Source organism: Symphodus melops (assembly GCF_947650265.1).
Source record: "Symphodus melops genome assembly, chromosome: 9".
Classification (NCBI taxonomy): Eukaryota; Metazoa; Chordata; class Actinopteri; order Labriformes; family Labridae; genus Symphodus; species Symphodus melops.
Genome location: NC_136699.1, coordinates 15,588,599 through 15,604,815, shown reverse-complemented (window position 1 = coordinate 15,604,815; position 16,217 = coordinate 15,588,599). Strand labels below are relative to the sequence as shown.

Here is a 16,217-nt window from a genome sequence, read left to right as displayed (position 1 = left end):
TGCATACAGAAACATAGATTGCTTCCTTTAAGACGATAGACGTTTTTTTATTTACTTTCACTTGTGTTTTTTTTGCACCAGTGTGTTTGATTGCGCATGTTTATGCATTGGGTAAGGGCATGTGTGCGTGCTTATTTGTTTGTTATTGTCGTGTCGTGACCTTTTTCTGCAGGGTGCACGAGATACATGTGCACGCGGGCTGGGAAAGTAGGTCAGTGTGTAAAAGTGTGCCAGCGCGCGTGTACGAGTGTTTGTGAGCGAAGTGGTGGCATTAATAATAATAATTTAAAAACAAAAAAACAAAAAGCAAGACAAAGATTACGCATTAATTTGTCTCAAACGTCAAAGTTCATTGCAGTTGCTTAAATTTAAAATCACAGGAGTTTATTTACAGAATTAACCTGCATGCTTTATGCTAATGTGAGAATGTTTAAATACTGTGGGTTAAATCTTGAAACTGTGGACAATGTAAGTTAAGACTTACAGACTGTGACCAACACGTCTGCATATTTATCTTTAGCACTTTCAGCGCATGCAGCTACGCCTCACCCAACCAGTAGGCAATATATTTTATATTAAAAATCTTCCATAGACATTGCCTTTTAGCAACCTTTTTTGTGGTTAATTTGTGAAAATCTCTGTTCACAGGATCACTTGGAAACCTTTCAAAGTAGACTGAGTGTAGAAAGAGTAGGGTGTGTTTAAAGCGCCCCCATGAGGATAACCATTTTATTTTCACCAACGCTGATGTTACCTCTGCATCTTTTCGAGCTCCATGTATCATTTTCACAGACGAGACAGGATGTTTTTGTTGTTAAAATAAGAAACATCTGTGAATTGTTCCCCTTACACCATCTTCTTATAAAACACATGGAATACTGTTTAGAAGAGCTTCTGTGTCTTATCTATTAACTCTTAACATCTTAACAGACTCTGAGATGAGGGGAAACTTCAGCCAATCACACCAACACGTACGTAGCCCCGCCCCCTGGCTGTGACGCAGCCGTGAAAGTACGTCAGTCACGTCGGCATGAAAAGAAAGACTGAAACAGCTTCTCAGAGCAGAGTTTGTGAAACGGGGGCGAGATAATTATTACAGCAGGAATCACCTTTGTTCCTTGCAGGCAGCATGATGCAGCGGCATGTCCGACTTGTTTCTGGTAACTCCGGCTGAGGAGGAGAGGAGGTTAGCTAGCATGCTAGCTCAGTTCAGCCTGCTCACTGTCTGACAGCTAACCTCAGTAGCCTTCAGCTAACTACTGACTTCTATCTAAATAAGGTAAGACACTGTTCTATGCACGATTATATGAGCTTTTATCTTACAGACTGGACATTGTGATAGGCGTGTGTAGTTTCTGGATATTTTAAAGTTTCCTGTTACCTCCTAGCTGATTTAAAATCTGTGTCAGATTTGTTTTTGAATTCATCATCAAAGTTTAGTTTGACTTATTGTTCAGCCTTTATCAGCAGGCCCAGTGAGCTGCCTTCACCACAGCTTACTAAACTGCCTTTACAATAAACAAAGAATAGCACTAGTTATTACATCTAAGCCGGGGATCATTATGAGCCTTTTAACTAACTTCATATTGATTAAAATTTTATTTTTGTTAACTTTGTGGTGTCGTAAACTAACACTGATCTTTCTCAGTCAAATACTTGACTTGATCCTTCAAGACAAATACAGTTTCAAAAGCTTTCATTCTGGTTTCCTACATGACAATGAGCCTTTGGTGGCTATCCTCACAACTTCAAGGTGATCTCGTAATGCTGTGTCGACTTCAAACCTGACGTTGACATATTTTATATAAACTTGAAGTTATAGTCAAAGTGTCAGCTGAGATGGCACCTGGCCAAGTTTTTTAGAGATTACTCACATCAGCATGCCTTTCTTTCTGTGCTGAAAAGGCTCTGTTTTCAAACATGGATGTTATTGTTGTTTTTTTGTTTTAATGTAAAGGTAAGAAAAAATAATTGTCCTGCTCATTAGGTTTCACATATTTGACATTGTTTGACGTTCTTCTTCTTCTTGGAAGCCTTGTTTTTCTTCTGTTGATTGTTTATTTTAAGTATTGATGCCAGAAAACTAGTTGGCGGACTTTATGAGTCTTATTGATATCGCTGTCTAATGTGTGTCCTTTTTCTAGGATTTTTTCTGGTTGTTGTTTTTGTACTTGTGGCATCTCAGCACTTGGTTGTTTTTTCCGTTTTGCGAAGATGTTGGCTTCTTGAACAATTTGCCCTGACTTTTCTTGTCTTGTGTTAAAGCCACTGGTTTGATTTTTGTTGTATGACTTCCTCTCTTGTGTCATTTCAGATTAAGCAATCATGACACAGAGATTCAATCTGTGTTTGGTTTCCCTCGGAGTGCAGGGTATGACTTGTGGTTCCTGCGTCCAGTCCATAGAGCAGCGCATCGGGTCTCAGCCTGGTGTAAAACAAATAAAGGTAAAGTGTCTGCAAAGAAATAGGAACCGTTTTTTTTTTTACTGGCTTTTGTTTTGAGAGTCATTCAGCAATGGCTTCAGTGAGGAAGTGCAGTGGTAGAAATAGCTGACTGAAAATGTTTTGCAACTCTCATTTAAAGAACAGGATCTGAAACAACTCTCATCAATGGTGTACCGATACGATCTGTCTTTAAACTGTGAGAAATGGGATCAGAGCCTTATGGGAAGGCCAGCATTATTATGTGATTCGATTAACTGAAGGTTTCTGCCCATTTAAGTCAAGCAAGGTTTGATTCAGCTCCCTCAGGTCTGATTTAAACCAAGTCACATCAATGTCAGATAGCTTAATGGCTAAATGTGTGGTCTGCTGTTTAGTTTATTGTGTTTCTGCCCCTCAGGCTGAGGTGAAATGAGAACATAACTTAATATTAGTCCCAGTTAAAGCTCTGGCCTTTGTGAGACTGTGACAGCAGGTCGATATGTAGCCCGGGCCCACAGGAAACGTCATTTGTGTTTTTAGAGAATTAGTTCATGGCTTCTGCTAAGTTGATTTTATATTGACGTGATCAAGTAGACGTCTTATATGCTTATATTTCTCGGCATGAATGGCGTCATTCCTCGCTCTGTTTTCTCAGAGTCTTTAAAAAAAAAAAGGGAAAAAAAGAAGGAACAGCAGCAGGCAGGCACACTCACGACTAAACACCCACTGTGGTCTGAACTTATAGCTCAGTCAAGTGATCCCTTCAGTCTGTCACATGTTCCCTTCCTGGGGTCATCACTCTGATGTCAGTTGATGCAACACTGTGAACTTAGCGAGGCCGGGGCTCGTTGTTAGTCTTTTTTTTTTTTTACATCGTAGTTCATTGTTGAGAAAAGGCAGAGTCATGTCTGCTGTAAAAAAAAAAAAAAAAGATTAAAAATGATTGAATGTGATTGGAGGGGGTAGTGTAACATAAGACAACACGTTATTTGTACAGTGTCTAAATATTCTCCACAATTGAATGAACAAAAGAAACAAACTGAATTGAACACTTTGACGAAACCAAGCAGATCAAAGTACACGACTGTGTGAATGGACTGTCTAAAGTTTCAACACAATTAAAGACATAAATAGACAACACCAACTAACTGTGTATTTACATAAGTACATAAGTAACATGCACACAAAAACATTAAAGATAATATTTTCATTTAGAAAGGGCAATAATTAATAACGGAGCTCGTTTCCCCAATAACCGAACTCAGCCCTCTTTGAAGTAGTTTACGTTTGTCCACATTTGCAATATACGGACAACAACAGACTATTATGTTACTGAACACGCCCTTCTGGTCGTTGTCACCTGGAACCCCCAGGTCAAACAGAAAGTCACGTTTCAGCAGATCACGTGACTCGAACAATGGGGGTCTGACTCGAACAGCAACTCTGAAAGCTGTTGGATCTCAAATAAAACGCAGGAGGATCTGAATCAGTTCGGTGTTGTTGAAGCGGCTTTCATTGATCATAAAGTGTTTGGAAAAGACAGCTTTATTTTATTTACTTTGTTCAACTCTTACATGTAGGTCTCTCTGGAGCAGAAGAATGCCACCATCATATTTGACCCCAGCCAACAGAGCCCAGAGTCTCTATCAGAAGCCATCGAGGACATGGGCTTTGAATCAAGTCTGTCCGATACCAGCACAGCGACACCCGTCTCTACAGATACCCAGCTCATCCCCACCCTAAACCTGACTCCAGCAGCCCAGCAGGAGGCTTTAGAGAAGCTGTCCCAGATTCAGGGAGTGCTGGATGTCAGGGAGAGCCCAACACAGACGGGCCTCAGTGTCACCTTCGTCCCCTCCTTAACTCCTGCGCAGCACCTCACTGAGGTGGTGGCCAACATCAAGCCTTTGGACGTCGCCACAGCCAACAGCCACGGTCTGCAAAATGGCCCGACTTTGTCCCCGTCTCACACCTCAGGAGCCGGGGTGTCGCTGCTGAAGTTGCGCATTGAAGGAATGACCTGTCACTCCTGCACCACCACTATCGAAGGAAAGATCGGAAAGCTGAAAGGCGTTGACAAGATCAAAGGTAACACAGCTGACGTGCTCGCATGCTTGTAGTCGAGCATCACCCTCAAATCTGACCCACCGTTATGTTAGGGCTCTTTATATCGTCACCACTGACAGATTGCTTATAGGATTTGTCTATGAGTCATGAGATCCTTTCAGTGGCATTGAGGAGTGTCACATCGACAGATTAGGTCACGTGAGCTGACTACAGTCGGGTCATTACATATAAACTGGCCATGTCAGCTGTTTGCTGTCAGTTCTGTCAACTTTGTTCACCATGAAATCATTTCAAAAGCAAAACAGTGTTTGTTCCTGTGAAGACATCCACGTTTTTACAGGTTTCAAATACCAAATCATCATATGCAAGATCACTTCATGAAACTGAACAGTAAATATTTTAGGTGTGTTTTAAGAAGAGATATAAAATATATTACCGACTTCGTCCGAAAGATGCTTTCACAGCGTTTAAACACCTGAGTGTTTGTATTAAATATAAGTAACTCTGAGCATGTACATTTCTTTTTGATGCTGTATTGTTTAAACCTCATTGAGTTTAACCGCCTGTGTTATCTTTCAGCACAGCCACGACATGTTCAAGCACATTATTTCTGTACTCTGAAAGTCAAGCTCGGATCTTGTATTTTTTTTGTCTTTATTTTATCTTTATTTTTTTTTTCCTCCTCAGTTGTTTTGGAGACTCAGGAAGCTACGGTCGTGTATCTGCCTTACCTCATAACTGTCCAAACCATAATCGACCAGATTGCTGTGGCCGGCTTCACGTCGTTCGTCAAGTCCAAACCTCGCCCTCTGCTGCTGTCCCCCTCGGAGGTCGAACGTTTTGTCGACTCACAAAAGCCGACCGTTTCCTCGCCATCCGACACTTCGGAGGAGACTGAAATCTTTATAGACACGACGCTTGCACTGCTCAGGGTGAAAGGCATGCACTGCCGATCATGTGTGGTCAACATCCAGGACAACATCTCCACGCTGCCTGGTGTCTCCTCCGTGGAGGTTTCTCTGGAGAAGGAGAAGGCCTCCATCTGCTATGATCCTCTAAAGGTCACAGTGAATCAGTTACAGCAGGCCATCGAGGCTCTGCCTCCAGGAAACTTTAAGACTCAACCCTGGGACTCCTCGTGTCCTCTCAGTCCTGTACCCACATTGTCCAAGCCGGCCTTATCGCCTCCGCAGCCTGCAGGAGCGCCCAAGGCCACGCCTGCTGCCTTACAGTCGTCTTTTATCCAGCCTCTTGGCTCCACGGTTAAAATTCACATCGAGGGTATGACGTGCAACTCCTGCGTCCAGACCATCGAAGGCGTGATGTCCAAAAAGAAAGGCGTGATGTCCGCCCAGGTCTCTCTGTCTGAGCATCAGGGGATCTTTGAGTACGATTCGCTCTTGATCACACCGGAGGAGCTCAGGGAGGCCGTAGAGGACATGGGCTTTGATGCCTTCCTACCTGGTGAGAGGATCGATGTTTGGGTTGTCCAATAGGCTTTATTCTCATACTGACTTTTTTTGTTTTTTTATTTTAATTATTATTTATATATATATAATACATTTTTCCAAAACAGAAAACAAAAGCCTTGTACACCACTTACACATACAACAGAAATATTCAAAGACATTGCATATGACGGTGTACAATACCAGATACAATAATGGACAGCAGACAAGAAAAATTCTCATACTGACTTGACTACAGTAGTCGTTAAATTCTACGATTCAGACGAAAGACTTGAGTATAGATGTCTTCAGACCAGCTTTTCTTGTAGTGCTGGTGCTTCACACTTGGGGTCCTATACCCTTTTTTTGTTTTGTTTGGGCACATAAAGTAATTATTGAATGACCTTGCATGCTGGTAAAAGATTTTACAAATTTTCACTCGTCAATTTGAACTGCCGAGGCGTTGTAGTCTTTCTCCCAGAGGTTGTCTGTCATTTCCACTTAGGAACTGGAAGCAGTCCATATATGTTGACGTGATTTTAAATCCCATCCGACATGTCCTGTTTCATCTTCAGTGTGATCAGGACTTTGAATGTCATGAGCAGGACCTCCTCCTTTTATATGTTGTAAGCAGTGTTGTGCGCGGGAAGCTTCTCTTTCTCCTCCATTTGACAATTCCTGGTCCTGCTCCCTTTCAGGGCACTGCTTATCACGTAACGACCAAAAAAAAACAAACGGATGAATCTGCAAAGCCGGCTGCAGCTATGACGTAACCTACGGTCAAACAACAGTGTAAAACAAAGTAGTGGAATAATTGCCGACATGAAGTGTCATTTATGAGTAATAGATGGAACGGGTGTCTCTGCAGGCGAAGATAACTGTTAAATGTTTGAGTCTACTCGCGGCACCATGTCGTGTTTCAGACTTTCATGTCTCTCCCTTCCTGCAGCCTCACATGCAGTCGAATCTGAACATTTAAAAAATAATCTGCTAGATTTGTGAAACACGTTGTGGCTGTATTTGTCATAAAGGGACCAAAGGTTGAATGCTGGATAGCTGGAGCCGTGTGTCGTCTTATTTAAATCATCCAGCAGGTTTTTCCTGAACGTTGAGGTTGAGACATCATAGCATCTCTTAATTTCTTTTTTTATTTAACAGCAAACCTTTCTTGTCCACAGAGTCCAATTCTCTGCTGCCGGAATCCGATTTCCTTCATTCAAAGTCTACAAGCCTCACACCTATGAAAGAGCTGGACGCTGATATCCACAAAGAATCCCCCAAGGAACGCAGCAGAGACGCAAACTCCAAATGCTTCATCCAGATTGGAGGGATGACGTGTGCTTCCTGCGTGGCAAACATCGAGCGGAACCTGAAAAACGAACCCGGTCTGTGTTTGAGTCCCGTTCGAATGAACACGAGTCACATGTTGCGTCAGCATTTCAATCAGCGCTAAAGAGAACATCTTTCATACTCTGCAGGCATCTCCTCAGTTCTGGTGGCACTGATGGCGAGTAAAGCAGAGGTGCGTTTTAACCCTGATGTCATCGACCCTGGGAGGATCGCGGATTGTGTGAAAGAGCTCGGCTTCACCGCCTCTGTGATGGAGAACTATGAAGGTTCAGATGGAAACCTTGAACTCGTGGTGAGCAAACGGTGACATTGTGTCTGCACAGCGTAAACGCATGATTTGTTCATTATTTATTTTCACATGGTGAAACCCTGGAACGTTTCCATCACTATTTAAGAACACTATCTCCTACATGAAGCCTGTTTTCTGTATGAATCATATCTCTTCCTCACCTTCGTCTCTTTCTCTGCTCACTTCCTCTAGGTCAGGGGAATGACGTGTGCCTCTTGTGTTCACAAAATTGAATCCAGCCTCATGAAAGAAAAGGGGATTATATATGCCTCTGTTGCCTTAGCAACCAACAAAGCACACATCAAGTACGACTCTGAAGTTATAGGCCCACGGGACACCATTAAGCTGATCGAGGTATTCTTTCTTTTTTTTTTTAAGCACTTGTCTTTGCTGCATGTTAACAGCAGCTCATACTCATGCAGACCAGATATTTGTGTCGTATCATTTTAAGAAAAGGTGGTTAAACATGAAGAAATAAAAATGCTTTGTCATAGAGTCTGGGATTTGAAGCGACGTTGGTGAAGAGAGACCGCACTGCAAGTCACCTGGACCACAGCAAAGAGATCAAACAGTGAGCCACATTTTGTTTCTCTACAAAGAAAAAATGCAAGTCTCTCATTTTATGATTTAAAAAAAAAAAAAAAAAAAAAGTTCAACTATTTAATGGATTTCTTACCTCGTCCATGTGGTTTAGGTTTTTGCTGTCGTAGGTTAAATCCATTTTTTTTCTCCTTTTTTATATGAACAACCTTCAAACATGTAATGGTGATTCAACAATTATTCTCAGGAAACAGTCGGGTTAAGGTCAAGCTGCTCTAACAAAAATATTAAAATAAAAAGTGGAACAGCTGATAAAACACCCAACGTCAGGAAAAACAGAAATGAAACTCGTGAAAACTGGAAGGCCCATTTTAACTTGGAAAACTACAGTCGAGAAAATCATCAAATATAAGCAGGGCTAATATGGGAATGAAAGTATTATGGTCATAACGTTTGTATTAGTGAGTTCTTGATCAAGTGAAAATGAATTTGTGTTTTTCTTCTACAATAAAACCACTCCAGTTGATCCGATGTCTAACATATAGTTGTCGTCACTCTCTGAGGTGGAGGAAGTCTTTCCTGGTGAGCTTGTTTTTCTGCGTCCCAGTGATGGGCATGATGACCTACATGATTATTATGGACCATCAGATGCCTTCTCCTCATCATCACAACATGACAGCGGAGGACAGAAACCGCTACCACTCGACCATGTTCCTGGAGAGACAGCTGCTCCCAGGCCTGTCCATCATGAACCTCCTCTCCTTCCTCTTCTGTGTGCCTGTTCAGGTAAATCAGTGGGACTACCTGTGCTTCCTGGAAACATGTTGAACAGAAAACACACATTCAGATCTCCAAGAAGAATTTAGGATCGTAATGAAATGATTTCCTGTTTCTTCTCTCTTTAGTTTATCGGCGGTCGCTACTTCTACATTCAAGCCTACAAAGCTCTCAAACACAAATCTGCCAACATGGATGTGCTCATAGTTTTAGCTACCACCATTGCCTTCACCTACTCCTTGGTTGTCCTGATAGTGGCGATGGTGGAGAAGGCAAAAGTCAACCCCATCACCTTCTTCGACACACCGCCGATGCTCTTTGTCTTCATTTCCCTGGGACGCTGGCTGGAACAGATAGCCAAGGTTAGCTCGTTTTATCCTAACATTCGGAAAAGCCAGACCTTTATTTCATTTATCAGTCACATAAAACGTTTATTGTGCTTTTCTCTTCTTTCATTAAGAGCAAAACATCTGAGGCTTTGTCCAAGCTGATGTCGCTACAGGCGACTGAGGCCACGGTGGTCACGCTCGGCAGTGACAAGTCTGTTCTCAGGTACGCACTTTTTACCATCATCAATTCAGATCTTTGTTTGGTTTATATGTTTATACAACATATTTCTTCTTGTTACAGTAAACATGTATTTGAAGATGTGCTGTGGCTTAACAGAGTCCGCTCATGGATGTCAACATGAATTAAAACAAATACTTTTGTCGTCCAACTGATATTCAGAAACTTCTAAATTTAACATGAAGTGTTCGTTAGTGACTTCTGTAAACACCACCATTCATCCCCCTGGATAGAATGATTTCATACTTACATTTTGCTGCATTGCCCAGTGATTATATGTGCTGTGAAAAAACAAAAAGGGTTTCATATCTGGAACTGGAAAAGAGCTTTTAAAAGCGTCGCTTGTTTCCGTTTGTGTTCCAGTGAGGAGCAGGTGGACGTCGAGCTCGTGCAGCGTGGCGATGTGGTGAAAGTCGTTCCTGGAGGGAAGTTTCCAGTCGATGGAAGAGTCATTGAGGGACACTCAATGGCGGACGAGTCTCTCATTACAGGTAGATCGCAGGAAGTGAATCTGTCAGTGTTTCCAGTCAGATGTATTTTGTTGTTCAAAGAGTTATTGACTTGACTGGAATAATGAACCTATACACATCAGATCTATTTAGTCACTTTGTTTAAGAATGCTTTCTCTTCTTACTCAGGGGCTTATTGTCCTGATGAATATCAAAAATAAGGTGTAATGATGTAGGAAATTTGACAATAATTGTGTAGTGACAGATTCACAAAGCAAATTGAAAACCTAAAGCTTACAGAAGAGATAGTTAAATAACAACTACAAGCAGGAATTCAAAGCACTCTTTCTTATTGAACTCATCAGTTTCACCTGTCCTGTATTGTGTTATGTACCGTTACTGTCAAGGTTAAACATAACAATACATATTTATAACTGCTCACACTTGGTATCAATCTTCAATCAGCAAACCTTTTATAATCTAAAAATAAGTGTTTTGCGAGTATTTGCTAGCATGTCGTCTTCGGTTGTAAGTGGACCTGTAGCTTCCTCCAGAACACCAGTTTTTCTGCTACAGGTGACCTGCTCCTGTCTTCCTTGGAATCCAGTCTTCTTCTCACCAGCTGTTGTGTTTGTGCGTGCAGGTGAAGCCATGCCGGTGACCAAGAAGCCAGGGAGTTGTGTGATTGCAGGCTCCATTAACCAGAACGGCTCCCTGCTGGTCAGCGCGACACATGTCGGCATGGACACCACGCTGTCTCAGATAGTCAAACTAGTGGAAGAGGCGCAGACCTCCAAGGTGAACCATGTGCTTTTACCTCTGAACCATGTCTCCCTGCTTTCATGGAAATTACTCAGGTGTTTAATTTCTGACTTTCATTTTCAGGCTCCCATCCAGCAGTATGCAGATAAGATCAGCGGATACTTTGTTCCCTTCATTGTTGGAATATCACTCCTCACGTTGGTTGCCTGGACAGTTATTGGGTTTTTGGACTTCTCTGTGGTGGAGGAGTACTTTCCTGTGAGTTTTTTTTATTTGTTTTGCTTTCTTAAAAACAGACTTTACTAAACTCCTTAACGCAGCATCAGGATAAAACATCGATTCCTCTCTGTTTTTTTTCCACTAATGGTTGACTGATCTTTGTAAATATTGAGCGAGATTTGATTCCAAGACCTCTAACACCCAAAGCAAGAATCATACCCCTAAAGGAAAAAGGGTTAGGGTTAGTCATGTACTGTCACCCATCTAGGGGAACCGAGACACAACATGATAAGTGACCCCAACTCTTCCCACTCTCGAGTTGAGCAATACCTAAAACAACAATCAGAAGTTATCAAATCAAATCCTTCATATTTCCAAACCAAAAACAAAAGTTTAACTAATAGGGCGTTGTAACATTAGCATAAATCTCCTGAAAAACTCTGGAGGCTTTGTATGTGTGAACGCAAACTGCCACATTTTTTCTCTCAGACTTCAGCCGGCGTTTCTCCTGCCAGAGCCCAAGTAAGTCCAAGTGAGCTGATGTGAGAACACGGCAGGATATTCACATATGGCAATAAACGTGATTTAAACAAAAACAATTACCCAGGGCCATATCACTACATTTTCATTGTTGATATGAACTGTATCTATAAATTCCTCTCTACTCTATGAAGGTGAAACCATTTATTTCATGGAGCTAACAGCTCCACTTTTCTTTCCTGCAGGGTTTTGACAAGAGCATTTCCCGGACTGAGGCAGTGATTCGCTTTGCATTCCAAGCCTCCATTACTGTGCTATGCATTGCCTGTCCCTGCTCCCTCGGCTTGGCAACCCCGACAGCTGTCATGGTGGGCACAGGGGTTGGAGCCCAAAATGGCATATTGATAAAGGGAGGAGGGCCACTCGAGATGGCACATAAGGTGCGTTAATGATGACGCGCTGACACCCCTTTGCAGTCAGCCAGTTTTGTAACTCACCAGCTGTCAACACATTATGAAATGGTTCTGCTTTCCTATGTTATGAAACCTTTGTCTACATATCACTCTGCTTTAATACATTCAAACTCATCATTTCGTCTTTTATGGACAGGTCCAGTCTGTGGTGTTTGATAAGACTGGGACCATTACTTACGGGGCCCCAAATGTCATCCAAGTAAAGCTAGTGATTGAGGGGAACAAGATGCCACGCTCACGACTGTTAGCCATCATGGGCACAGCTGAGAACAACAGTGAACATCCTCTGGGAGCAGCGATCACCAAATATTGCAAACAGGTTGGTTTTTGCTTCATCTTAATCCCAGACTTAAACCTCATCATGGTGTCCTAGATCATTTAATCATTGGTTTCTTTCTGCGTGTAGGAGCTTGGCACCGAGGCTCTCGGCGTGTGTACGGACTTTCAGGCAGTGCCGGGCTGCGGCATCCGATGTCAGGTTAGCAACACGGAGACGCTGCTGAAACAGGCAGACAGCGACAGTGAGGATAACAACCAGCGCAACAGTGTCCTCATCCAGATCAGTGACACCAGAATGTCAACCACCGCGCATCCTCTCATCATGGACCCGCAGCCACTAAGTATGCTGGGAAATGTGTTGTTATAGTTGTGTGATCACTGAACCAGTGAAACATAGTTAGTAATAATAACTTAGTTATTTGTTTTTCTACTATTGTAGTGGAAAAGTTTTATAAATTGTTGTGCACCTTTTTATGTTTTCTCAACCAAGTGATATCTATGTGTAGGTCTCATCCAGACGGACACCTACGTCGTCCTCATTGGCAACAGAGAGTGGATGAAGAGGAACTGCCTGCAAATCAGTCCGGACATAGATGAAGCCATGATCGAGCATGAGCGCAGAGGCCGCACCGCCGTTCTCGTAGCTGTAGACAGTGAGTGCTGATTTAACATGAACCCCAGACTTTTGTCTCTTTGTATAAATGTCTGGGAAAAACGCTGAATCTTAATTCTAAAACATGTATTGAGAGTGCTTCTATTCTTCTTGTTAATCATTTGTATTTGTGCGTAGATATGCTGTGTGCGATGATAGCCATAGCGGACACGGTGAAACCGGAGGCTGAGCTTGCTGTCCAGACTCTGACCAACATGGGGCTGGAAGTTGTGTTGATGACCGGAGACAACAGCAAGACTGCACGAGCCATAGCTGCTCAGGTTCCAATTATTAATGCATTTAAAATTCAGTATTATTTATGTTGTTAAGCACTTTATATAGAGAGCTTTTAACGGGTGTCGTCTATCTATCTATCTCTCCAACAGGTTGGCATCAGGAAGGTGTTTGCTGAGGTGCTGCCTTCACACAAGGTGGCCAAAGTGAAACAGCTGCAGCAGAGAGGAAAGAGAGTCGCCATGGTGGGTGACGGAGTCAACGACTCGCCTGCTCTCGCCATGGCTGACGTGGGCATCGCCATAGGGACAGGGACGGATGTGGCCATAGAGGCAGCAGATGTGGTGTTGATCCGGGTGAGAACTTGAGCTCTGCACTGTGGTGAATTTGTGACGCTGGTACTGATGGAGGTTTATGTAACATGTCATTGTGAAACGTATGGAGTCTGCAGTGTGCAACACAACACAGCATCACAACATCAACAATTTATGAATGGTTCCAAAACATGATGTTATACTTTTCAGTAATAATTCACTTTAAAGTGCGTATACAGTTTGAGAATAATGTCTGTAATATTGAAGTCTATGTTTAGTGCTTCCTGCTGTTCTGCTTTGGGGATGTTTCTCGAAATGGGGATTTGATTAAATTACTGATTCACGAAGTGTTTTCTATTTTTCTATTTCTGTTTCGTGTGCAGAATGACCTCCTGGATGTGGTGGCCAGCATTCACCTCTCTAAGAAGACAGTCAAGAGGATCAGGATCAACTTTGTGTTTGCTCTGATCTACAACCTGATTGGCATTCCTATAGCTGCTGGTGTGTGATTGCAAGAGATAAATAAGATGAATGAACATGCGTTGTTTTTGATGGCAGTCATTAGAGTCGTCTTGAAGACGGGTAAAACAAACTCTCTGTCCGTCCACAGGTGTGTTTCTTCCTTTAGGTCTGGTGTTACAGCCGTGGATGGGCTCTGCTGCGATGGCTCTGTCGTCTGTGTCTGTGGTTTTATCCTCCCTTCTACTCAAATGGTAATGAGACATTTAAAGCTTTGTTTTTTTTCTCCTTTTTGAACAAATTAATTTAAGAGCTTTTTTTAAAAATAATTCTCTGTATTCATGTCTTTTCTGTTTTTGTTTAGTTACACTAAGCCCACAGCTGAGAAGTTAGAGTCCAGACTGGGTGGCAACAGGCGGCAGGGCAGCCTGTCAGACGTCAGCGTCCACATCGGCATGGGCGATGTGCGTCGTCCCTCCCCAAAACTCAGCCTGCTGGACCGCATCGTGAACTACAGCCGCGCCTCTATGAACTCCCTACGCTCTGACAAGCACTCTCTTAACAGCTTGGTGCTGAGCGATCCTGACAAACACTCCTTGCTGGTGGGAGAGGAGCTGTACGAGGAGGAAGAGGCCTGCTGAATAGGTAGAGCTCTCATGGGCCTGAATTCAAGGCTGTGCTAAGCTAAAAGAGTTCTAGTGAATAAAAGCTCAGTCGTCCATCTGAGCCTCGGGGCCACGCTGTTGACTTCAAGAAAGCTTTCATGCTCCTTGTTGTTTCTTAGCTCGTCCGGCTGATCTTATGCACTTCTAAACGTGGGGTGTTTTCTTCTTTCGGTTGCAGACTTTCCTTTTGTAGAGGTCAATGCCCTGCAGCACACACTGTTCACCAACCCCTTTGACACTTTGATCCTCCAACTCTGGTGTTTGCAGGGGCATGAAGCTTCTTCAGAGCTGTGAAGCAGGTGGACACATCCAAGAAGCAGAGTGAAGATGTGCTCACCTGCCAGTACAATCTTTAACACCTATCCAAAGTTGTTTTAACAATGATCCACTTGGAAGAGTGGAAACTACACACTTATATTTTAAACACTTTTCCTGAAATGGAAAATTCTAACAATGATGTAAAATTATATTCAAGAGTATTTATATTACTATTATTTATCCTTTTTTTTTTTTAAGTTTATTTTATGTGGAAAAATGAAGTTGTTGAATCCAAATATTCATCTTTAATCACCTAAAATGTGTAATCACTGAGCAAGATACGACATCCAAACTCAGTTAATGAAGACTTTTATGTTGACAGTGATTTTGTGCAACATGGAGTGAGGTGTAATCATGGGTGTCACATAAGTGCCAATTGAAAGGCCACCTTGACACAGTCCTACGCATTCCAAAGATAGCACTGTGCACAGCTTACCGTGGACTTTACGTGCACAGAGTGAATGCAGAGAAAAGGTCAAATCCTGAATAAGTTTGACCGTGAAAGGTGACCCCAACAAGAGAACCCCCCCCCCCTCCCTCATCAGAAACGTCTGTAGTTGTTTCCACCTGCTGCCTCTTTAAATAATGACGCATCAGTCAGTGGCTGTGAAAGTCATCACCTGTTATATTCAAACAGGACTTGTTACATTGTGTTTGCATTATTTTATTTGTATGTCGCAAAGAGGAAAAATTCAGTTGGCGTAGTTTGTCATGAAAAGGCCAAAATGTCAATACGTTTGCTTTTCTGTCATCTCACTAAAGATGTTACTGTCTCATAAAACTGTGACTCTTCGTTCACTGCTCTACTTCTTCATGTGATACACACTACGGCACATGATCAAAGATACATGTTTGGGATCCAGGAGGAGCAGGAAGCAGCTGGGTCAGCTGACGAGACACATTTGTAGTCCAAGCATTCCTGCCAAGAAAAGTCTCTGGCAGAAAGCTGTGGATAAATGTGTTACTGTTTAGTGTTTGGTTTAGTGTTTGTTTTTAAAATGTTTGAATTGTAATTGCTGGATCACAATTTTACGTCTTGCCATTGTAGGTGGCTTCTGTTAAACTGCCTCTGCTTTATTTTTCCGCCTTTAATGTTTGCTGTATCATATCAGAAGATAATCACTACAGCTGTTTCTTGAATTGTGTGACCATCGGTTTACGCTGCTGCTGTCCCATGGTGCTTTATGTTCTGTAGCTGTCAAGCCACTTTGTGCTTTGCTCTGTAAACACATCCATAGGGCTTGAGATGTGTAATGAAGTTCATGTTTCCAGTCTTTCTTAGTTCTGAACTGTATGTGCCTTGGAATAAAACACCTTTGTAACATAACTTTGGACGTGTCCGGTTTTAACCAGAAGAGGGCGCTGTGCAGTCATCAGTGTCACCTAAACATCCTCCGACACCAAACATGAGTTTCATCAACTTTATTTCATCCAGTTAGTTAAACATCAAA

The 16,217-nt window shown here is 42.4% G+C and overlaps 1 protein-coding gene across 1 annotated transcript; it reads left to right on the top strand.

Moving 5' to 3' along the window:
• The first annotated feature begins 953 nt into the window (after window positions 1-953).
• atp7a (ATPase copper transporting alpha) lies at window positions 954-16,093 on the top strand. Its single transcript, XM_079352960.1, has 23 exons — window positions 954-1,279; window positions 2,315-2,445; window positions 4,005-4,512; window positions 5,179-5,955; window positions 7,118-7,324; window positions 7,418-7,581; window positions 7,771-7,932; window positions 8,073-8,149; window positions 8,682-8,904; window positions 9,024-9,257; window positions 9,356-9,447; window positions 9,826-9,953; window positions 10,555-10,709; window positions 10,797-10,931; window positions 11,618-11,812; window positions 11,982-12,164; window positions 12,252-12,465; window positions 12,631-12,777; window positions 12,915-13,057; window positions 13,163-13,366; window positions 13,708-13,825; window positions 13,935-14,037; window positions 14,148-16,093. The coding sequence occupies exons 2-23, from the start codon at window positions 2,326-2,328 to the stop codon at window positions 14,422-14,424; spliced, it is 4,566 nt and encodes a 1,521-aa protein (XP_079209086.1). The 5' UTR covers window positions 954-1,279; window positions 2,315-2,325; the 3' UTR covers window positions 14,425-16,093.
• Window positions 16,094-16,217: the final 124 nt, after the last annotated feature.